Genomic DNA, 23,611 nt, shown 5'->3' with positions numbered 1-23,611 from the left:
AATCAAACATGAACATACAGAATAGGTCCCAGAGACTAGAATGGTGCTTCTCACTGTGACTCCATTTTGAGGTCCCTCAGAAAGAAATGTGAGAGAAGTGGAGGTAGTGGCAGTGAGAGCTCGAGAACAGAGTACATGGTTCTAACAATTCAGCTCATGAGGCCACTTGGGAAGTAGAGTGTTCAATTCTAGGTGATCATAACATTTTCTTTCCCTTTATTCATTCACAGGATGAGGGAATTGCTTGCTAGGTAGCATTATTGCCCAGAGGGTAGTTAAGAGTCAACCACATTGCTGGAGTCACATGTAGGCCAGACCAGGTAAGGATGGCAGTTTCCTTTCCTAAAGGACATCAGTGAACCAGATCGGTTTTTCCTACAATCGACAATGGTTTCATGACCATCATTAGATTCTTAATTCCAGTTTTTTTTAAGTCAATTCAAATTCCACCATCTGCCATGGTGGGATTCAAACCTGGGTCCTTAGGACATTATCTGGGTCTTTGTATTAACAGTCCAGTGATAATATGTCTAGGACATTGCATCCCCATAGTGAAAGGTCTTCAATAGCACTAAGGCATTCATGGGGTCATATCAAAAGAAAAACCTTCTGTGTTCTTCTCCTCCAACAGGTTGCCCTTCCAGTTGTGACAGTAGAAGACAGTGGCCAGGCAGTAATGTCACAGGAAAGGCAAACTAGTGGCCCAGGCTAATGTGGGTTCAAATCTCACCTCAGTAACTGGTGGAACTTTAATTTGTTTCATTAAAATTCTGAAATTGAATGCTACTGTCAGTAATAATGCCCACACAACTAACATCTGTCTTGGTTAAGTAAAAGAACACCTTTTAATGTCCTTTAAAGAAGGAAATCTGTCATCTTTAACTGGCCTAGCCTACATAAAACTTCAGATTCAAAGTAATGCGGTTGGTTCTTAGCTCCCTGAAATGACTTAGCATGCCACTTAGCTCAAGGGCAATTAGGGATAAGCAGCAAATGTTGACCTTACGGAGAGATGGCCATGTCCTGTGAAAGAATAAAAAGGATCAAATGATGGCTTTCAGTGGCTTTCCATTACTGGACATCCTGAGGTAGCAAAATGCATGAGAATCGAGGGTACACAGCCTCTGCTGACAATCCAATGCAGTACTGAGGGAGACTAGTAATGTCAGATGTACTGTTTTGCAAATGTGATCTTAAACTAAGGCCCCTTATGCCCTTTCAGATAGGCAGGAAAGTTGCTATACTTTGAAGAAGAGTACAGAAGTTAGCACATATGTCCTTTCCAATATTTATCTTCCAAACAACATCAGTAAAGAGGCTATCTGGTTGTTAATCTGATCTGCTGATGCTGAAACCTTGTTTTTCACAAAGAAACTGCCATGTCTCCTACATCACAACAATGTCACCATTTTAAAAATTACTTCATTGGCTGTAAAGTACTTTGCGACATCTTGAATTCATGAAAGGCATTGGAGAAATGCAATTCTTTTCTTTCTCTTCAGGTGCAAATTGTTCCTTTTACTTTGTCGGACTGACTGAGATCTCATAAGAGATACAGAGGCCCAAACTATAATGTGTGGTAAGATCCTGAAGGGACCTCACAAGGTAGATGCTGAGTGGATGCTTCCCCCGATGGAAGAGACTAGAACTAAGGGGAAAAGTTTAAAAATCTGGGGCTCTCCCATTTGAGACAGAGCTAAGGGGATTTTCTTCCTTGCTCAGATGGTTGCCAGTCAGTGAAATTCTCGCCTCTCGTGAGCAGTAGAGGCAGGGTCATTGAATATTTCAAATGCTGGATTAGATAGATGCTTGTGAACAAGGGAGTCAAAGGTTATAGTGGGTAGATAGGAATGTAGAGTGAGGCCACAGTCAGATCAAATGGCAGAACAGATTTGAGGGGCCAAATGGCCTACTCACACATTGTTCAGATGTGCATCAGCATCTGAGCCATTGCGTGCTGCCTTTATAATCTGAATTAGATTTGTTACTAATGCAGGTTCTTAAAGGTGTCTTTAATTTCTGTACTGCTGGCTGTTTGTGACTCATTGTGTCATTGTAAGGTATTGCACAGAAGGAGACCATTTAATCCATTGTGCTTGTGTCACTTTTTTTGGTAGAGATTTGCAATTACCCTCCTTCTGGCTTTTTCATCATAACCGTGTCATTCTATTTGTCTTTGGGACCATTTACTTTATTCTCTTTTTGAAAGTTACTCTTGCATCTGCTTCCATCAACGTTTCAAGCAGTGCATTCTGGATCACAAAACACTTCTTGTTGGAAAGTGTTCGAGTGACATGATAGTGGTGGAGACCAAAGATAATCCCTAAGTGCCAAGGATACATGTATAATCTCTAAGTAAAACAAGCTTGAGCCCTCAAATTCTTCAGGGTGTGGGGTGTACATTAAAAAAAAGAAATCTACAGTTAAATCATTTAAATATGGCTGGCATTGAATTGGAGTTTGTCAAAAAGAAATACAACGCTAGTTCCAAAAGCTGTGGCAGTCACACTGTGATGTTGGCCTCTGACGTGGAGTATCAGTAGATGGAAAGCAGCTGCTTTTCCTTAGTGTGTGTGTGTCGTTTGGGCTCATTCACAATTCCCAGGGAACAGCATCTTTCTGAGGTGATGGAGTGGCTTTGCATTTCATTCTATCTGTCACTGCTGGGGTGTTTTACTGTGCACACAGTGCGCTGATGGGCCACATCACTCAACTGCAACAAGTACCAGTGCAAACGAAGTGGCGGCAATTTGCAGCTTCGGTGCAGCCATTCAATCATTTAAAATACATCCCTGAATGATGCTTTCTGTTGTACATAGAAATATATACATGTCCTGAATAAGGAACAAATATGTTAGACAATTTGTCAGTTGCATGCCCTGAGTTTGGTTTCAAACAGGCGGGTGAAATGTTTACAACACAAGTATTGACTGGAAGCCAGTCAGTAGTGTCTGCCTCATTGCCTTTATGGTGGATTGCAGATGTTTGCAGCTGCCATGAGGTTTTTTTTTATTTTATCTGGTGCCGACTTGCACCTTGTTTGCATTCTCTGCAGAAGCCTTTCATTCTGGCTTAGATCGAAGTCTTTTGTCTTTCCTTGAAAAGGGGCAGTGTCTTCAGGATAAAAATATATTTAAAAAAACTGGTTTAGCTTTTTACTTTCTGGCATGGCTTAGGCTGGAGTTTTGCTATGATTGTGCCATGTGCAAGTGGTGAGATGATCCATCTTGACGCCATTCCTGCCAACATGCTGTTTTGTTGCCAACCTTTCTCACCATTTGTTTAGAAATATGCTTTTGCAAAGATAATGGCCCTTAAAGTTTTCCTGGTCTTGGGTGGTTTTTCGGGGATGAAATCTTGGCTTCTATTGTAACTTGATTCTGATCAGTTCCCTAGCCTCTAGAATCCTGAGGTCAAAACATTGAGTAAATGCCTGTATCCAGTAATTACCTCTAGTATTTTAACCCTCCAAATTAACACTGTCCTTGAATTTTGGCCTCTTGCTCATTCCTCATTTTCATTGGCTGGCCAATGGAAGACATGCCATTGTCTGACCATTGGAAACCATACCTTCAACTGCCAATGCCTTAAGCTCTGGAATTCTCTCCTTAAACCTCTTTCACAGTCTAACTCTCCCTTACTTTTTCTTTAAGATGCTTCCTAGAACATAACATTTTATCCAGGCTTTGGGCCATCATTTCAGAGCATTGGAGCTTAGGAACAGGAATCAGCCATTTCGTCACTTGAGCCTGTTTCACTATTCTAGATCATGGCAGATCATCTACCTCAATACCAAACTCATCCTCAATTTCGTCCATATCTCTTGTTGAAATTAGCAATTAGAAACCTGTTGGGTCTCAGTCTGAACTTATTGATTGACTGCCCCATTGAAGCATGGTCTAGTAGTATTGTCACTGGATTGTTAATCCAGAGACCCAGGTAATGTTCAGGAGATCTGGGCTTGAATCCAGCCACAGCAGAATGTGGAATTTGAATTCAATATTAGACTCTTTATCCCAGACTTGAATGACCATGAAACCATTACTGATTGTTGGAAAAATCCATCTGGCTCACCACCGCCTTTCAGGGAAGAAAATCTGCCATCCTTACCTGGCCTGACCTACATGTGACTCCAGACTCACCACAATATGGTCAACTCTTAACTGCCCATTGGACAATAAGGAATGGGCAATAAATACTGGCCTAGTCAGAGATGCCCTCATTCCATGAATCATTAAAAAAAAAGGAGCTTCCATAGTCCTCTGGGCGAGAGAATTCCAAAAATTCATCACCTTCTAAATGGAGACAGTCCCCCTTATCTCAGTCCTTAGTAGCTTGCCTTTTATTCTGAGACTGTTTCCTCTGGTTGGACACGCCATAGTCAGGTGGAAGCATTCTTTCTGCATCTGCTCTGTCTAATTTTCACGAGATCTCCTCGCATTCATCTGAACACCAGAGAATGTGGGCGAGCAATGTGTTGGCCTGTATCCCAAGAGGATTTGAGGACAGAAGCAAAGAAGTCTTGCTTCAATTGTCTAACATGTTGGTGAGACTGCACTTGGATTATTGTATGCTGTTATGGTCCTGTTGCTTAAGGTAAGGTATACTTACAATAAAGGGATTGCAGAGGAGGGTTACCAGACTAATTCCAGGAATGGTGGTTCCTGCTGTCTGCTTTCTGCCTTTTAAACTATCCTCAATCCACTTGGCTTTATTATTGTTAATCCCATACTCTTTAATTTTTATTTACCAACCTCTTATTTGGGACTTTATGTGGAAGGTATTCCATCTTTGATAAATCAGTCTATTTAAACAATGTGATTTTTAATTAAATCATGTAATTACTTTTGAGTTCCTAAAATTGATTAACCTTCATTCATTTGTGTTCAATACATATTGAATGCACACTTACAAAAATGGGATCCTTTGCAATATCTACATACTGCTATCAAAAGTGTTTTGAAAATTCTGAATACACCACTAGTTCTCCTTATTAACTTTGCTAGAGTCATCCTCAAAAAACTGTATCAGGTTTGTCAAACATGATTCCCTTCATAAATCTGTCAAATTAGAATTATTTTCTAAATATGCAGTGCTGACATTCCTTATAATAGATTCCAACATTTTCCCTGCGACTGATGTTGAGCTAACAGGTCTCTAATTTGCTGTTTTCTCTCTCCCTCATTTCTCTAACAGTGGGCTTACACATCCAACCATCCAATCTGCAGGCACTGTTGCTGAATTAATGAAATTTGAAGATTGCTGATACATTTTGTCAAAGCTTTATATTTTGCACTCGTCAGGACAATTCACGAGGAATACCAATTCGGGGGAAAATCAAAATTCGTGCTGAATGAAAGGAGAATGATGGTTGGTTGGCAGTTGACTCGGATTTGTGCGCACTTTCAGTAAACCCTGGATCTTAATTATTTCAGGGAGATTTCTTGTGTTGTCCTTTGTGAAGAAAGATACAAAATATTCATTTCGCTTCTCTGTCATTTCTTTATTTCCTATTGTAAATTCTCTGTCTTCACCTGGAATGAGTTGATTCGTTTTTTTTAATCTTTTCTTCTTTACATAACTATAGAAGCTTTTGCAATCCACTTTTATGTTTCTTGCTATGTTCCATTCATGTTCTATTCTCTTTCATTATCAATTTCTTGGCCTCCTTTGATGAATTATATATTTTTTTCTGATACTTAGGCTTGTGCTTTTTATTTTGGCAACTATAAGAGTCTTTTTGCTTTTATCTAATACCACCTTTCCTTCCCTAGTTAGCAATGGTTTTCCATTTTTTCCTATTGGCCATTTTGCCTTACAGGAACATATGATTTGTAAACCAAGCATTAGTGCTTTGTATATGAACCATTGTCTGTCTACCATCAAACCTTTTAATGTACTTTTCCAATTTACCACAGCCAACTACTTCCTCATATTTTCACAATTGCCTGTATTTAGATTTCAGATCCAAGTTTCAGATTGAATATATCTTTTTCAAATTTCATGGAAGTTTCCATAATTCTATGGTCACTATTCCCTTAAGGTTCTTTTTTAAACAAGATCATTGATTAGTCCTTTCTCAGTCCATAATAATAGATATAAAATAATCTGCGCTCTATCGGTTCAACTAAGATTTCTACTAACTCCTTATATGGAGTGGTGCTACAAAGTTAGTTATTAAGCAGAGCTTTGAAGCACCTTGAGATATTTTAATTCTTTAAGGTATTATATAAATGCAAGCAGTAGTTGTTTTAAATGAGGAAAAGGAAGGCCGGCTAACCAATCGGTCAGTAACCAGAGGACACAAAGCTCAGGATCAAACCTTCTATTCTGGGTGTCTCAACACTACACCGGTTACTTGCAAAACCAATGGAAGGTGTTCCACCGCATTTTATTCATAACAACATAATACAACATTGGAGCAGGAATGGCTGAAATAATTTAACAGTCCAGACCATGTGTAACTTGCAGTACTCAAGACATTCATTCCCGTCTGATGATAAGAAACAAAAGAGAGATGGATGGCAGCCAATTTCATTCACCTCAGGTGGACGGAAGGAATCCAAATGAAAGGAATGCTCATTCTTTAATAACAGAGCCAGGTGAGCATCAGTGAGTCACCTGGCATGGATTACAGTCCAGCAGATTTCTGCTTTGGAGGCTTAGCTGGATTGGTGCAAAGTGAAAAAATTAGGCCAAATAATCTATGAAAACAAAACAATTATTTGGCAGCCCAGCTACTAAAGACTTATAGGAACCTCTCCGGGAAAATGTGCAAAGGTTTACTCAATTATGACAGAAATGAGAGGTTATGCCTACCAGGAAGGCTTGAACAGGTTGAAGTTCTTTTCTCTAGAAAACAGAAGGCTGAGGACCTGTGAGACATTGTTAAGGTTATGAAAGGGTTTCATAACCTTGATGTAGGGAATATGTTTCTATTTGCAGGGGAGGCCAAGACGAGAGCCCATAAATATAAGATAGCCACTAATAAGTCCATTAGGGAATTCAGGAGAAGCTTCTTTGCACTAAGAGTGATAAGAATCTGCAGCTTGTTACCACAAGAAATAGTTGAGGTAAAAATCCTGTACGAATTTAAAGGGAAACTAGATAAGCACATGAGGCAGAAAGGAATAGAAGGATACGTTGATGAGGGGTTGGATGAAGAAGGATGGAAGGGACTTCATTTGCAGCGTAAAAACCTATAGTAACTTGTTTTTGTATTGAAAATACTAGATCAACCAGAGAACAAAGAGAGTACAAGTTTGACTTAAACTATGATTTGCCCCATGGCAAAACGGCCTTTTACACTAGACTTTGACATGAAGACAAATTATTTGACTCAACAAGTGTGGGGCATTCCATTCACATGAAACATAGTCCCAGCATGGGTCAACTCAATAATGTGGGCAGAGGGATGGCAGGAGTTGGAAGATCAGCAGGAATTGAATGCTACAATAAAAACATAAAGTGCTGGAGAAACTCATCAGGTCTGGCAGCTACCATGATGAGAGAAACAGAGCTAACATTTCGAGTCCAGTATGACTTCTTCAGAAAAGAAAGATACGCTAATTTGATAACATCTATAATCCAGAACACCTATAATCCAGATGTTTCACCTCCAAATTCTAGCCTAACTTAAAAAAGCCCAGTATGGTCAACTATGGAGTGTAGGGTTATTGTAATACATAATTCTGAGAGAAGTATAGACAGATAACACCATCAGGGAAAAAGATCATCCATTTTCCACTTACTTCTGGCTGATACTGATTGAGAGGTAATATTTGTTCAATGACCCCAGCTCTTGCTAAGCTATTCCACGGTAATGGAATTTTCAATTTTAATATTAAAAGGAAAATGATGCTACCTTTCAAACTGTGACCTCTACTACCTAGAAGGACAAGGACAGCAGACGTATGAGAACATCACTCCCTGCAAGTCCCTCAAACCATACACCACACTGACTTGGAAATATAGTGCTTTTCTACAATGTCACTGGGTCAGAATCCTGGAACACACTCCCTGACAACATTGTGGGTTTACTTACAACTCAAAGACAGCAGTGGTTCAAGATGGCAGCTCATCACCGCCTTTTCCAGGGCAGTTAGAGATGGGGAATAAATGCTGGCCTAGCGAGCAACACCCACATCCTGTGGAAGCAGGAATATATTAAGAAAAAAGCCTTTTCTCAAATACCAATTTAAATATTTGGGTGAAAGGTTAATTTTAACACAGTCTCCTTTAGTCATGACCAGCAGAAGTGCAGTTTGTGGGAGCTGTAGCAAAAATTGTGGAGATAAACAACTAATGGATAAATCAATCATTTGGGAGGTTCCGTTGTTGTCTAAAGGAGTGTTGGCAAGGTTGAGAGAAAATAGGGTACAGAGAAATTATTCACTGACGCTATCAGATACTGTCAGGACAGAAAGAGGGATGTGTCCAATTCACCACATTGGCCTAACCTCACACTATAATCTAGTGATAACAGTCCCACTTTTCATACTCTCACTGTTCTGAAGCACATTTTTGTAAAATTTGAGTGCATTTTGATTTGCTGGACAGAGACGGCCCAAAGTGCTTTCGTTATGTGATTTGATCATAGGCTTTGGCAAGCAGGCATTTGTTCCAGCTCTTTGGGTTGAGTTCCAGTAATAACCCCAGCAGTAAAAGGTCAACCAATTCATTTTAACCTTCCACTCACCAGAACACTCTCAGCTCAAAAAGCATTCAATCTCTGAACAACTATCAACCACAACTTGACACAAAGTAATAATTGACTCTGAGCTGTAAAACAGTTGTGAAGATCCACAGGAGAACAGGAAAAGACATAGTAAAAGGTCAGAGATGACCATAAGATGTAGGAGAAGAAGAAGACCATTCAGCCCATCGAGTCTGCTCTGTCAATCAATGAGATCATGGCTGATCTGATAATCCTCAATCCATTTTCCTGTCTTATCCCCAAAACCCTTCATTCCCTACGTTACAAATATGTCTATCTCAGCCTTGAACATATTCAATCATATAGCCTCGACAACTGCCTCCAGTAAATAATTCACCACGGAGGTTAGATGCTTGTCATAAGCTGGAAGTGATCCTTCTGAGGTAAAACTGCCCTCATTCTTCAATTTATACTGTAATCCACAAGTTTTTAAAACCAAATTTGATCTCATGTAATTTCTACTGTCTGTTTGTGATCTCCCAATACCTTTATAAAGCTTTTTTTGTCAGAGAACAGCTTGTTACATGAAAGTCCTAATGATAGGATAAATTATTGACCTAAACTTTGCATCAACAGTTGCAGTGAGGTTGTTGTCCCTCACTGTAAATGTGGGGTAGCTTGATACAGCTTCTGGAATCCATAGGTGGAGTTTTAAGATTCCCCTGCAAGCGTATTTGCAGCCTGGGGTAGGGGAGATGTTAATTAGGATGGGTAACTAGGCTACTGCCTTTCTCTACACCCCGAGATGTCCACAACAAAACTGTGGGTGAATCTGACTTCGTCCAGCCCAGCTGTACTGAGGCTCATTGAGGTCCATGGATGTCCAACTGTTAGTCAGCTAAAAAAACTTTTTCCTCCTTCACTGTTTGAAAGTTTGGGGAAAATGGAATGAAGGAAGCTAGCCTGCTATTTCTACTCACTTCCAACTCAGGAGGAAGGGGTGGGGGAGAAGGTCACAATTCCTGTGGGCCGCCTGTATCTACTGGGGGCTTGACCCTGCAAGCTCCATCCCCAGCCTCTTCTTTGAGACGCTCCCACTCCAACACAAAACCCCACCCCCAAAACCTCCACCCCATCCTGCAGCCTCCTCCACCCACAATTTCTCCCTGAGCGAAATCCCCCAACTCACCTTGATCTGTTCGCCAGATTGACTTCCTTCTCAGGAATGCTTCTAGTCCTAGCAGGGTCCACTGCTGTGTTGTGGTGCTGCATGGATGCCAGATTGGCCTGCTGCATTCGAGGGCAAACATTTCCTTTCTTTGAGAAGAGTAAGTCACATTAATTAGTTTGCTAAGAGCCCACAGCAAAATATTGCTGCAGGGCAGCCCTTCCTAAAGTCAGCCAGTTTGTAACCATGTTCTTCTTTCGTGTCAACAGGCAATACATCTCCATCTCTGTAAAATTCAACCGACATCTATGTAGTTAAACTACTATGTTCCAATGTTCCTAAGTATCGAAGCCTTTCCACCATCAACAGGGCACCAGTCAGGAGTGCGGTGGTTAACTCGCAATGTGCCTAGCTGAGTGTGGCTCGAACAACATTCAATAAGCTTAACGCCATACATGTCAAAGCAGCCCACATCCACAACATTATATCTCTATCACCCACAGTCAGTGGTAGCAATGTGCACCATCTACAAAATGCCTGGCAGAAATTCACCATGTGATAGCAGTTTCCAGTGCAGACCTTGAGTGGGCCCGGTGCAGGGGAGAGCGAGCCCAGCGTGGACCTTGATTGAGCCATTATTTGCTTTACCGAGGCAAGCATGGGACCTGGCATCAGAATTGACGGCTGCTATACTGGTGGAGGGAACGTTGGCAAGGTAGTGAAAGATGGTGCCTGAGGATCGGTGACTTCATCATTGGTTGGGTCCGGTGCTGGTGGTGGTGAAGCGGTGGTGGAAGAGCATCACGCTGACATAGACTAGGTGGGCCCAGCGGCAAGAGATGTGACTTTGACATTGTTTGGTCTGGTGAAGGCAAGGAGGTGAAGGGGGAGTATTGGCCCAGCGTCAAAAGATGGTACCTGAGGATTGGTAACTTTGATGTTGATTGAGCCCTGTGTAGACAGTGGTGAAGTGGTGGAGGAGGGATGGCAGCACAGGCATTGTTGATGGTGATAAAATGACTAATGGATTCTCTCTTCAGTCAAATCTTTTTTTCTTTTCGTTATTCTTAAATTATTCAACATGGCAACAAATCATGGCAACAAATGAAAACTTTTCACTGTATTTCATTGTATTCTTACTGTAAAATACACTCGACAATAAAATCATTCATTCATCATTCAAAATCATTCATTCATTCATTCTCCACTCGCACTTAGAAGTATATCGCCATTCCTACAGTGTCGCTCGGTCCAAATCCTGCGACTCCCTCCCTAATGGCATTGTAAGTCTATCTACACCCAATGGATCACAACAGTTCAAGAAGGTACTCACAACCACATTCTCCAGAGCAATTAGGGATAGATAATAAATGCCGGATTAACCAGCAAAGCCCCAATTCAGTGAACAAATAATAAAAAATTCAAACTCAGAAAGATTCCACTTAAAAGTTGATGAAAAGTCACCCAGCAACTGCCAGTGTGATGAACAATGAGCACCATTCTTTAAGTGTTCACCGCAAAAGCCAAGCCACTATTTATCGACAGTTTCGCTTAATATTTTCCAGAACAATGCTCTTGACGTTTTATCTGGCTCTTCTAATTTATAAAATGTGCTGAGTGGAAGTCACAGATATGTTTGTCCCTTGTAAAGGGATGGTAACACTGAATAAAAACTGAAAGACCTGCAGATGCTGTAAATCAGAAAAAAAAAATAGAGATTGTTGGAAAAACTCAGCAGGTCTGGCAGCATCTTTGGAGAGAAGTCAGAGTTAACGTTTCCAGTCAAGTGACCCTTCCTCAGAACTGACGATAGGTAGGAAAACATTTGTTTATATGCAGAAGGTAGGGTTGGGGGAGGGCAGTAAGGAGTAAACAATAGGTAGGGATAAAGCCCAAAGAGACAGAAGAATAGTTCAACAGACAAGGAGTGGATAACAATCTGGCTAGGAGACTGTTAGTGGCTAAAAATGGGTTCTGTGTAATAGCACACTATGTGATAACAAGGCCTGGGTCTGTGGGGGTTGGGTTAAAGACATGGGAGATCTCAAGCCCTAAAGTTATTGAACTCTATTATGAGTCCGGAAGGCTGCAGGGTCCCCAAGTGGACAATAAGGTGCTGTTCTTCCAGCTTACACTGAGACTCACTGGAGCACTGCAGCAAACTTGAGACAGAGATGTTGACCAGGGAACACAGTGGTATGTTGAAGTGGCAGGCAACTGGAAGTTTTCTGTCAACAAAAAAAAACCATGAATTTCCAACTGATATAAGGATGTGGTTGAATTCTGCCATACATGTCATACGTGTCAAGCAATAGGAAAACCTCAGGCAGTGATAAAGCCCACACTCACAATACTCATTTCTGTATTTGAGGAACCTTTCACAAGAGTATTAATTGATTGCATAGGAATCTATCTAAACAAAAAGTGGGAATCAGTATTTGTTGACTATAATGGATGTGTTTAGTAAGTCCCAGAGACCACTCCATTATACAGTATCATGGCTAAAAGGATTGCAGAAGAGTAACTCAATTTTTTTTTACTGGATATAGACTACACACAGAAATGCAATCGGATCAAGGGTCAAATTTTAAATCAAAATCATTCAAGGAAGTTATGGATAACTCAGGAATATAACAATTCAAATCCACTATGTGCCATCAAGAATAGCAAGGAGCATTAGAATGATGGAATCAAACTTTAAAGACCATGTTGATACCTTGTAATCAAGACTATTCAGAGGATTGGAATAAGGAAATTCCATTCATACATTTTGCAACTAGGGATGCACTTAATGAATCAGCTAAATTCAGTCAATTTGAGTTTGTTTTTGGGCATGAGGTGAGAGGATCACTGAAATTAATTAAGGAAAAATTGGTGAGTCAGAGTTCAGAGACTACATATTTGGAATACGTGTCAAATTTTAGGGAAAGATTAAATAAAGTGGATCAATTGGCTAGACAGCATTTGAAAGTACCACAGCATGTGATGAAACAGGAAGCAGACAAGAAATCAAAATTCATAATTTTACCAGTGGAGATAAAGTGTTGGTGTTATTCCCAATGGCAGGTGAACCATTAAAGGTAAGGTTTAGTGGCCTTATCAAATCAAAAGGAAGTTGAGTGAGGTTAATTATTTAATAAGAATGTCAGATAGAAAGAAGTCTCACAAAGTGTATCATGTGAATGTGCTCAAAAGATTATTTTAATAGGGAAGGAAAGAAAAAGGAGAATGTGTTACTGGCTACAACACAGAGTGAAGAACCAAATTCAGATTATTCTAAATTGGACATTCCACAAATTAAGTTGAACAATGTGGAAGTTCTCAAAGATTGGGATAAATTGAGTTACCTTCCAGAGGAAAATTGAAATGACCTGGAAGAGTTATTACAATCACATGAGGAGATACGTGGGAATAAGATGGAAAGTATTAATCTGATTATGCATGCTGTATGTATAGGAAATGCTGTTCCAATTAGGCAACATCCTTGTAGACTTAACCCTCTAAAGGTGGCACAGGTTCAAAAAGAGATTGAACGCATGCTCAAAGATGATACAATTGAAGTGAGTTGCAGTGAATTGAGCTCACTCATAGTAATGGTGCCAAAACCAGATGGTACCCAACGATTATGTTGTGGACTATTGCAATGTCAATGCAGGTATAAAATCTGATTCAGATCCTATTCCACATTTGGAAGTCTGTATTGAGAAGGTGGGAGAAGCAACTTATATTTCTAATTTGTACTTACTCAGAGGATACTGGCAGATACCTTTATCTGAAAGAGTGAGGGAAATTTCAGCTTTCCTGATGCCGAATGGACTGTACCAGTTTAAAGTCATACCATTTGGTATGAAAAATGAGCCAGTCATATTTCAAAGACCAATCAATAAAGTCATTTCTGGATTGACCAATAGTGTGGTGTACATCAACGATCTGGTAACTTCTAGTCACACATGGAAGGAACATTTGGAGACTCTATTGGAATCTTTCAATCAACTTCAGGAGGCAGGCTTGGTGGTAAACTTAGCTAGGAGTGGGCTTGTAAAAGCCCAAGTCATGCTCCTGGGCTATATCATTGGACATGGACAAATGGCCCCCCGGGTTGTGAAAACAGAGGTTATTGGGGAGTTTCTCATACTATCAACAAAGAAGGCAGTACTACAATTTCTGGGATTGAGTGTCTTTTTATTGGAAGTTTGTACTGAATTCTAGCAGTGTGGATGTTCTGCTGACTGACTTGTTGAAGAAGTGCAGAAAATTTCATTGTCTGGAGGAATGTCAGAAGGCATTTGACAGCCTAAAACCTGTGTTAAACACTGTCACAATGTTAGCCACACTTAATTATGCAAAGCCATTCAAAGTGGCTATCGATGCAAGTGATGTGGGTGTCAGTGCTGTACTCTGCAACAATACAATGAGAAGATATAAAGGCCTTTCGAATAATCATCAATAGAAATATTCCACAATTGAGAAGGAGCCCTCGAGTTTGGCATTAGTGTTGCAAAATTTCAACACTTATATTGCCAATAATGTGTCTGAGACAATTATATTTATACTGATTATAACCACTTAAGGTTTTAGGGAAAATTTAAGGATTAAAACACAAGAAAGTTTAGATGCAGCTTGTTATTGCAGCCATTCAATTTGAAAATTATATGTGGCAGAATGGGAAAATGTAATTGCCAATGCATGGTCATGACTGTGATGGAGGAAGATAGAGGCACTTGGTGTTGGGAAATGGACTATAGTCATGAATGTTTGTATGCTTAGTGTCAATGTAATGTATGTGTATTGTAGTGTACTAATAGTGTAGGACTAGAGGTTTTTAGAAATGAAGTCATCTTTGCATATTGATGGTTCTTTTTTATGGGGGTAGGTATGATAATACTATGGCTTTAAGAGGTGTAATTGTGTCTTTTCTTTATGAAGAGAGGTTGAGACAGAGGTATTGAGCAATCTGCTCAAAGTCAATAAAGTAAGCAGCTTATGAGGTCTTGAATTTTTTTAAAGTTAGAACAATAGAAGCAGCCTGAATGTGTGGTGTCAAGCTCCCACAGAACCAGGATTTTTAGTTTTAGCTTTCAGCAGTTGCTGGTGTGATGAAGCTGGATGTGGAATCTCTTATTCCTCATCTTTGTGTAACAGTTAAAAGCTGGGGTTCTTTTCCTGCTGCTAGAATTGCATGTGAGACAATTTATTTTCCTGAATTTGCCTTTGCCAAGGATGTGTTTATGGGATGTTACTATACTGGAACAGTTAATTAGTAGTTGTTAATAGATATTATTTTGTTAAGTATTTCGATAGCATTACAGTTTAGCCAATTTTTTTTAAGAATCCCCACTGTGTGGAAACAGGCCATTTGGCCCAACCCAGCCCCTCCGAAGAGCATCCCACTCGAACTCATTCCCCTACCCCTGCATTTCCCCATGTCTAACCCACCTAACCTAAACATCCCTGGACACTACGGGCAATTTAGCCTAGCCAATTCACCTGGCCTGCACATCTTTGGACTGTGGGAGGAAACCAGAGCACCCGGAGGAAACCCACACAGACATGGGGAGAATGAGCAAACTTCACGCAGACAGTTGCTTCAGGGTGGAATCGAACCTGGTTCCCTGGTGCTTTGAGGCAGCATTGCTAACCACTGAGGCACCATGCCGCCCAAACGAAGACAAGGAATCAGGACTCGTGCGGGATTTGAAGCTGGGACCTCTCGCATATCCACGCTACACGATCCCCAAAGCGAGAATCATACTACTAGACCAATGAGCCATTCTTTTCTTTTACTTTGTCCGTATTTTAATTGTTGTGTAAAAATAAAGTGTGTTTTGCTTAAAGTTGAGAGGTATGACCAATCAAATTGCATCTGAAACGCAATACATTACACATACCTTTAAAATAAGAAAAAGTTGGAGTCTAGGCTATCTTCTTAATATATTTTGAGAGGGTTTGGTCTGGTCTCTCACAATACTTTCAATTATTTGATGCTGTTTCCCATAAAGGAGCTTCTGTCAACAAAATAAGCAACATCTACAATTACCATGGACTTGGGCAGAATTCCAGGACCTTGGTCTACTACTGATTGATAGGCACATTGCAGAGATATTTGTACAACAAATGGCATAAAACAGTGGAAAATTCCTTTCAAACTAAACTATGAGAGGGAAAAGTTGGATCTCAGTCAGTCCAGTAAAAGGTGAAGTTCAGACTGCTGTCTGGGCTGTCTTATTAAATAAAAAAGGATCATTATATGGAAAAAGGACTTGTGGGGAGGCTATTAGAAGCAATAATCCTGGAAGATTGTTGATCTAAGGAAGAGGATTAAAGTGAGTTGAAAGGAAGTGCAGACTCTTCAAAGTTGGCAAGAATAGATGAGTGGTCCTCAGATCCACCCTATGATACTGCGGTGACTGGGGTAACTGCTTGGTTTGGATAACTGATATTTTGCCGGTTGGTTTACTCACAGAATGGTACAACCACACAGTCAAAGACGAGGTGCCACACCATGCGAAACGTGCAAGATTGCAACAATCTGTTTGTCGGCTTAATTTAATTGTGAACATAAGCTGGTAGGAAAGCTGGCATTCTGCGGTGTCAGATGGCCATAACTTTCCCCTAGAACTTGCAGCCTAATGACTCGTTCCACCTATTCATTCTAGACTTACTCCTAATGGTGTTCACCATATGTACGGAAACATCTTTCATCTGCAACCGTTACTTCTGCATTTAACAGAAGCTTTTGTTTAATCTTTTCTCCCTTTGCAGCATTGCAAGGCACTGCTGGTGTATCCAGTCTGTTCAAAGTGACTGCATGGATTGTTTACCAATCTGACAGCCTAGCATTCCACACACCTGTCATTGGAACCAGACTATAGGAAAGCTCCAGTCATTACCCGTGATAGATAAGTTTTTAATAAAAACATGTTCTGCTCAGCCAGCCAGATAAGTATTATTCAGGATTTCCTAGCAGCTTAGACATCGACTTTCCTGCTCTCTGTCAGTGCGTGTACTGTATTATTTATACTTACTCATTTCAAGTGCATTTTTACTGGTATAATTGAATTTGTTTTGCTTTCATTATGTGAAATGCAACCAGAATTTTAAAAGGGTCTATTAGGTATGTATCTATTTACGTATTTTTTATTCAAAATAATTGGAACAATCAGCACTTGAAAGGCCTCTTAGTTGAATTCTTATCTTATACCCTTGGCCTCAGGTATTCAGCCCTATTGATGGGACTTAATAAATAGTCACCCCCCTAGGATAAATAACCAAGGTCAGCAAAAGCTGAAGCAGAGAAATAATCAAACATCAGATACTCCAAGGCAGTCATGGGACTTAGAAAAAAAAATCAAATTTGACTTGGTTTATAAGCCTTTTAGTTAACGGACAGACACTCAACATATTCATATGAAAGCACTCTGTTTGATGCTTTAATGGTGAACTTCAGACACGGCTCAACTCATGTGATAAAATTACGGACAGAGGAATGTCATATGGAAGTGTTAAGCATCTGTCCACTGATATCTCTATCTCTAGACTATAAGAGCTTTCATATTCCAGTGGTGAATTGTTCCTCATGTTAACTTGCTCATCCTGCATAACCGCAGTGTTACTGCCATAGAATTCCCAGAAGAAAATGGTTCAAACATAGTTTTTTTTTAACCTCTGTATTACTGAGGCATTTCCTTTAAAGTTATGGCTGATGTGTGGAAAACCCCCTCACACCCCTTTAAAATTCATTCCTGGTTTATAATGCATGGAATTGCTAAATTGGGGTGTCTTCAACATCATCTCTCAAAGCAGAACAGGTCAATCAGTCTTCTACTCAATTACAGATGAATGCCTAGATTAGGAGGCAATCTCCCCTCATTAATTGCTTGCTTTAATCTTACAATTAAATTCAGGTCATTGTAGGGTCAGAAATACATTCTATTTCAAAAATAAAACCCAAGCCTAAACTTAACTGCTGTAGGAAAACCTACATTAGGCCCTTTTCTTAAAAAAAAATTCATCAATTTTTTTGTTTCTTATCCTTATGTGATACACAAACTTGAATTAGGAGTAGTGACGTGGAGGTGCCAGCATTGGACTGGGGTGGACAAAGCCAGAAGTCACACGACACCAGGTTATAGTCCAACAGGTTTATTTCAAAACACAAGCTTTCAAAGCACTGTTCCTTCATCAGGTGGAGGAGATTGTGATTTCAAATAAACCTGTTGGACTATAACTGGGTGTCATGTGACTTTTGACTCAGGAGCGGGAGTACACTGTTAGGTCCCTCAAATCTGCTCTGCCATTTAATAGATCACAGCTGATCTGATTGTAGCCTCAACTTTCCCATCTACCCCCAAATACCTTTGGACCCCTTGTTAGTTAACAATCTATCTATCTCTGCTTTGAAAATATTCAATAGCCCTGCCTCACCATTCTCTGGGGAGGAGTGTGTCAAAGAGTTACAATCCTACGAGAGAAAAAAAATTATCCTGATCTCCGTCTTAAATGGGAAACCAAATTTTTAATGAATACAGAAACTGCTAGAAGGTCTGGCAGCATCACATCTGAGGAAGGGTCACTTGACCCGAAATGTTAACTCTCATTTCTCTTCACAGATGCTGAGCTTTTCCAGCAATTTCTGTTTATGGTTCTGATTTACAGCATCCGCAGTTCTTTTGACTTTTAACCAAAGTTGATAACAGGTTTCCTTATTTTTAGTCTCTTCCACAAGGGAACCATCTGTCCACATTGTTAAGCATCCTCAGGATCTTATATGTTTCATTCTTCTAAACTCCAGTGGATTTAAGCCCAATCTGTTCAGCCTTTCCTCATAAGAAAATCCTGTCACCCCAAGCATCTGTTGTGTGAACCATATCTGAACTGTTTCTAATGCAATTATATCCTTTTTTTAAATAAGGAAACCAAAACTGTTCACTGTATTCACATATGGTCTCACTAATGCCCTGTATAAATGCAGCAAGCATCTCTACTCTTATGTTACATTCCGCTTGCAATAAATGACAACATTCCATTTGCCTTTCAAATCACTTGCTGTACCTACATACAAATCATCTTTTACTACTTTATTCAGACTTGCTGCACAGTGACAGAGTAAACTAGTGATCAAGCACTGATATTGCCTGACATTGCCTTATCATTGGGAGTTGCACAAGAGCAAATCAAGGTGACTGTCCCTTCAGCCTATATTGACAGAAAAAAAAATGAAATAAAAACAGAAATTGCTGGAGAAACTCAGCAGGTCTGAACGCATCCGTGGAGAGAAAGTGGAGTTATTGTTTCAGGTCCAATGACCCTTCTTGGGGGAGATAATGTTGCCTCCCCCGTTTTTTGCATGAATTATGCTTAGGTTTCACAGTATGGAGGATTGCTGCATGAAGTTCTACCTTCCCTGAATTGCCCATAGTGTCCAGGGATGTGCAGGCTGTGTGGATTAGCCATGGGAATGCAGGACTACAAGGACTGGGTAGGGAGTGTGTCTGGGTAGGATGCTGTTCTGAGGGTCAGTGTGAACTCGACGGGCTGAATGGCCTGCATCCACCTGTAGGGATTCTATGATTTTATAACGAGATCCCGCAGAAGGCATTATCTTCTACCAGACAGTGCCTGCCTATAAGCAACACCAGATGACATTTCGAAAGCACCTTTAACATACACAAACATCCTGGAGATAGTTCAAACAGGGGAAAGAGAAATGGTAGGAAGCTGTGTCACAACAGCTTCTCAAGATTTGGGTTTACTCTTCTAGTGCTATTGATATGTTTGGACATTATCTTCCTCAGATCGTCAAATTAATTAAACTTGTATCTCACAGTTGAGTGTCACAGCTTATTAACATCCATAGCCATTAGCCCACTAGGCAGCCTCATTGAGTCATGTTTCTCCTTGCATTATTTATTTCAGTTTCGAGAGCAGCTTATGCAGATTTGTAAGGCCCCTCAAGCAGCTGCACATCATAGGTTAGAGCCTACCTCAATGTCTGAATGAAGCCAGAACACTGAGCCCTCGCTGAAAGAGAACTGAGAGAGGCAACAGAGCTTGAGATTTGTTGCTGCAACTTAAACTCCTGTCTTTGTTATCGCTAGACTTTCAACACTATCTAAGGAAGGATGTGCTGACCTTGGATGGGATCTCGAGGAGATTCATAAGAATGATCCAAGGATGCAGGGCTTGTCATTTGAGGTGCAGTTGAGAGCTCTGGGTCTGTACTTGAGATATGCCTCAATGAGGCTGCCTAGTGGCCTAATGACTATGGATGTTAATAAACTGTGACACTCAACTGTGAGATACAAGTTTAAAAGCATGGCAGGGGATCTGATTGAAACTTACAGTATACTGAGAGTCCTGGATAGAGTGTACATGGAGAAAATGTTTCCACTAGTAGAGGAGACTAGGACCCAAGGGCACAGCCTTAGAGTGAAGGGACAACCCTTTAGAACTGAGACGAGGAAGAATTTCTTCAGCCAAAATCTATGGAACACATTGCCGCAGAAGGTTGTGGATGCCAAGCAATGGAGTGTCTTGAAGACAGAGACAGATAGATTATTGATTAGTAAGGGGATCAAAGGTTACAGGCAGAAGAATGAGGTCGAGAAATGTATCAGCCATGATCGAATGGCAGAGCAGACTCGATGGGCTGAATGGCCTAACTCTGCTCCTATATCTTGTCATACAGTCTTAACACAGTCTTGATTGGTCTCTCACAGCCTAAGCTCCACAAAAATGAGATCATCCAAAACTCACGTTTTAACCCATTCCTGCCTCACTGAAGAACATTGGCTCTAGGTCAAGCAGCAACTTGATTTTGACATTCTTGTTCTTGTTTTCAAATCTCTCCATTTCCTTGATCCCCCTCCCTTAATTCTGTGATCTACTCCAGCTCCAGAATGTTGAGGAATAACTGCACTCCTTTCATTCCAGCCTCTTTGGTATTATAGTTTTAATCTCAACACAACTATTGGTGGTGCTTTCAGTTGGAACCTATGCCCTGGAATATCTTCCCTCCACTTCTCTGCCTTTTTACCTTACTTTTCTCCTGTAAGACGTTCCGTAAAACCTAACTGTTCAACCAAGTTTTTGGTCTCCTGCTGTCACATCTCCTTACATGTCTCAATATCAAATTTTGTTTCATAAAGCTTCTGTGTACCTCCTGCCATTGTTTGTTACATTAAGGGTGCTACACAAATATACATTTTTGTTGCTGCTGCAAAGAATTGTCCTTGAAAAATGATTAAGCAAAAGAATTAATTTATGGACCATATTTTTTCCATACAACTGCAAAAAGGAAACAAAACAAATGATAGGGCGGTATTCTGGAATAATGCACATGAATAAGACTTTTAGACAAACAAAAACAAAACCTGGTTGACAAACTGATACAATAGTCTTCCTCTGTGGTCTTTAATCTATGAATCTGTATCTGGTTCATTATCAACAAAGGGAAAGCAAGTGATATGATCTGATATGGTTTCTCCACAATGTTTGTTGCCAGAAAGAGTTTTTATGAGGAGCAGAGTGGTTTCAAATCCAGGGATCATGAGCCACTCAGAGAATAATCAAAGATGCCAGGGTCTCAGTGGGTTCTGAGATCAAATTAGAACTGCTCCCATTGTCTTTAAAATGATGTCAGCTTCATTGAGCTGAGTGCACTTGACCTATCAAAAGCTATCTGTCTCTCATCCACAATGTGTCCTGAGTGTTGAGAGTGTTGCTGCTATTCCTTCCAGCCAGCTTGCTTAGCATTGCAACTGACAGACAGCACAAATGTCCTTCCATGAGCAGAAACAGCTGAGAGTTGAGGCAGGTATCTGTAAATGAGTAAAGTCCAATTTACTTCTGTGTACAGTGTACCACTAGTGTAGGAGGTTATGTAATGCAGTGGTAGCATTCCTGCCTCTGAGTTTCAAGCTCTCACAGTGGGACTTGATGAACAAGGAAGGTTGAGCTAATATTGTGGACAAGCAGGTTGAGCATCAAACAGGAACAGGGATTGCTGGAGAAACTCAGCAGATCTGGCAGCATCCCTGGAGAGGAAATCAATGTTAACGTTTCAAGTCCAATATGACTAGGTTGAGTGTCCACCAATAAATGCTGCCAACACAAGCCAATGTTTAGTAGTGAGAGTGGGAGAAATTCCAGGTCAGCCATGTGATGGAAGCAATGTTGGAATCGCAAACCCATAACTCCAGATCACAACATGCATGTTAGAAGTGCAGTTTGCCACCGCAACCTGGTCTCCCTGATGTTGAAGTAGGTGACACAGATGAAGGCCAGTGTTCAGCTTTGGATAAATTACAAGTCACACATATTTTTGTCAGATTTAAGCAGTTGAGAGATAAATTGATGTATGTTGTGGTAGCATGATTTCTCTAGGATTTTATTTCATTTCCCTCTTTAGGTCCAGTTTGTCATTCTAAATGCAACAAGGCAGGCTGCTGGCATAGTTCCCAAGTCTAAACTAATGTTGCTGTTGGCTTGACTTTTAGGAGTGCACCATTGCATGGCAAAACAGTTTTGTCCACTGTGCCACCTTGCATTCACTGAATGTGTTTCTCTAATAGCATTGCTAAGGTGGAAATAGATAAACAAAAAATATATGCATCAATGTAGTGGCCTCTCAGAATCTCAAAATGTGCCAGAGTGCTTCACAGCCAATTCACTTTTGAAGCACTTCATTACTCTTTTGTGATGGAAGCTCCCACAAACAGAGCTGAGAAAACTAGGTAATCTATTCGTAGTATTGATAGTTGATAGATATGACATGTTATCCTCATCAAAATAGTACTGTGGGTTATTGACATCTATTTGACTCGGGCCTTGGTTTGCCAACGCATGCAGCATAAAGCACTCCCTCAGTACTGCACAGGAATATTCAGCCTAGGCTTGGTGCTCAGCATTCTGGAGTGGGATTTGAACCAATAGCAACTAAACTCAGAGGCAAAAGCACTATCCACTGAGCTACATTACGAAAGTCTGAGCATTTCAAAAACACCATGCTCCAGCAGGTTGGAAACAAAAGGTTGATTTTTTTTTCAATAATCCCCAGGAGATGCTTTCAATTATTTTTAATCACTTAGGAAACCTTTGCTGAATTCATATTGAAATCAACTTGTCTCACTGTCCACCTGTACTTTTATCCTGAATGCCAGCTCCAAGGAAAGCAAATTACTTTGGATCCAATCAAAACTGGACAACAAAATGAAGCTAAGGGAGGTGCAGCACTGAGAGCTAGCTTCATTTCACTGGAATGAGCGCTGCTCAAGTTAAAACACATCCACTTTGTGGCTATGATTAGCCAATTTTCAAACAACAGAAATGCTTTTATCAATGGAAAGAGAACTTTGATCTTTATACAGCCCTGTTTTGCATGTATGTTTAATAATTGTGCCTTATCTGATAACACAGGAAATGCAACCGTGATGCTACAAGTTTGAAAAGTTGAGCAATTATGAACAAATAACCCTGCCAGTGTTTAATAGGAAGGAGGTTTGATGTGCTGATGTTAGCCTTTAGCTGCTGCCTTGACTCCAGTTAGCAATGCAAACTGGAGCCAACTGACTTACATTAAACTTCTGATCTCATTTCTGCCAACCCATCAAAGAAACCCTATTAGCTCTTTCAACTCAGTAAATTTACACATCATTTGTTATGAAAAGTGATGCTTTTAATAAGAATACAATGATGAAAAGTATCAGAAAGGAAAGCCCACACTGGCTTTGTGATTCCGAAAGAATTTCTAAGAAGAGAAAGTGAAGACATAAAATTGTCTTTCTGAA

At 40.3% G+C, this 23,611-nt stretch overlaps 1 protein-coding gene across 2 annotated transcripts in view; it reads right to left on the bottom strand.

Annotated features, from left to right (window-relative positions):
• mafa (v-maf avian musculoaponeurotic fibrosarcoma oncogene homolog a (paralog a)) overlaps positions 1–23,611 on the bottom strand; it is a 337,038-nt gene that overhangs the window by 36,453 nt on the left and 276,974 nt on the right. The window contains exon 2 of one of the 2 annotated variants that reach the window (XM_048606084.1): positions 9,846–9,973. The exons of the other annotated variant lie outside the window; for it this stretch is intronic. Within the exon in view, the coding sequence (XP_048462041.1) occupies positions 9,846–9,973 (128 nt within the window). The remainder of the gene's footprint in view (positions 1–9,845; positions 9,974–23,611) is intronic. 2 annotated transcript variants of the gene reach the window in all.

Source organism: Rhincodon typus, chromosome 15 (genome assembly GCF_021869965.1).
Source record: "Rhincodon typus isolate 14 chromosome 15, sRhiTyp1.1, whole genome shotgun sequence".
In the NCBI taxonomy this organism is placed as follows: Eukaryota; Metazoa; Chordata; class Chondrichthyes; order Orectolobiformes; family Rhincodontidae; genus Rhincodon; species Rhincodon typus.
The sequence above is the reverse complement of the archived record's forward strand: the minus strand, read 5'-3'. Positions and strand labels throughout refer to the sequence as shown.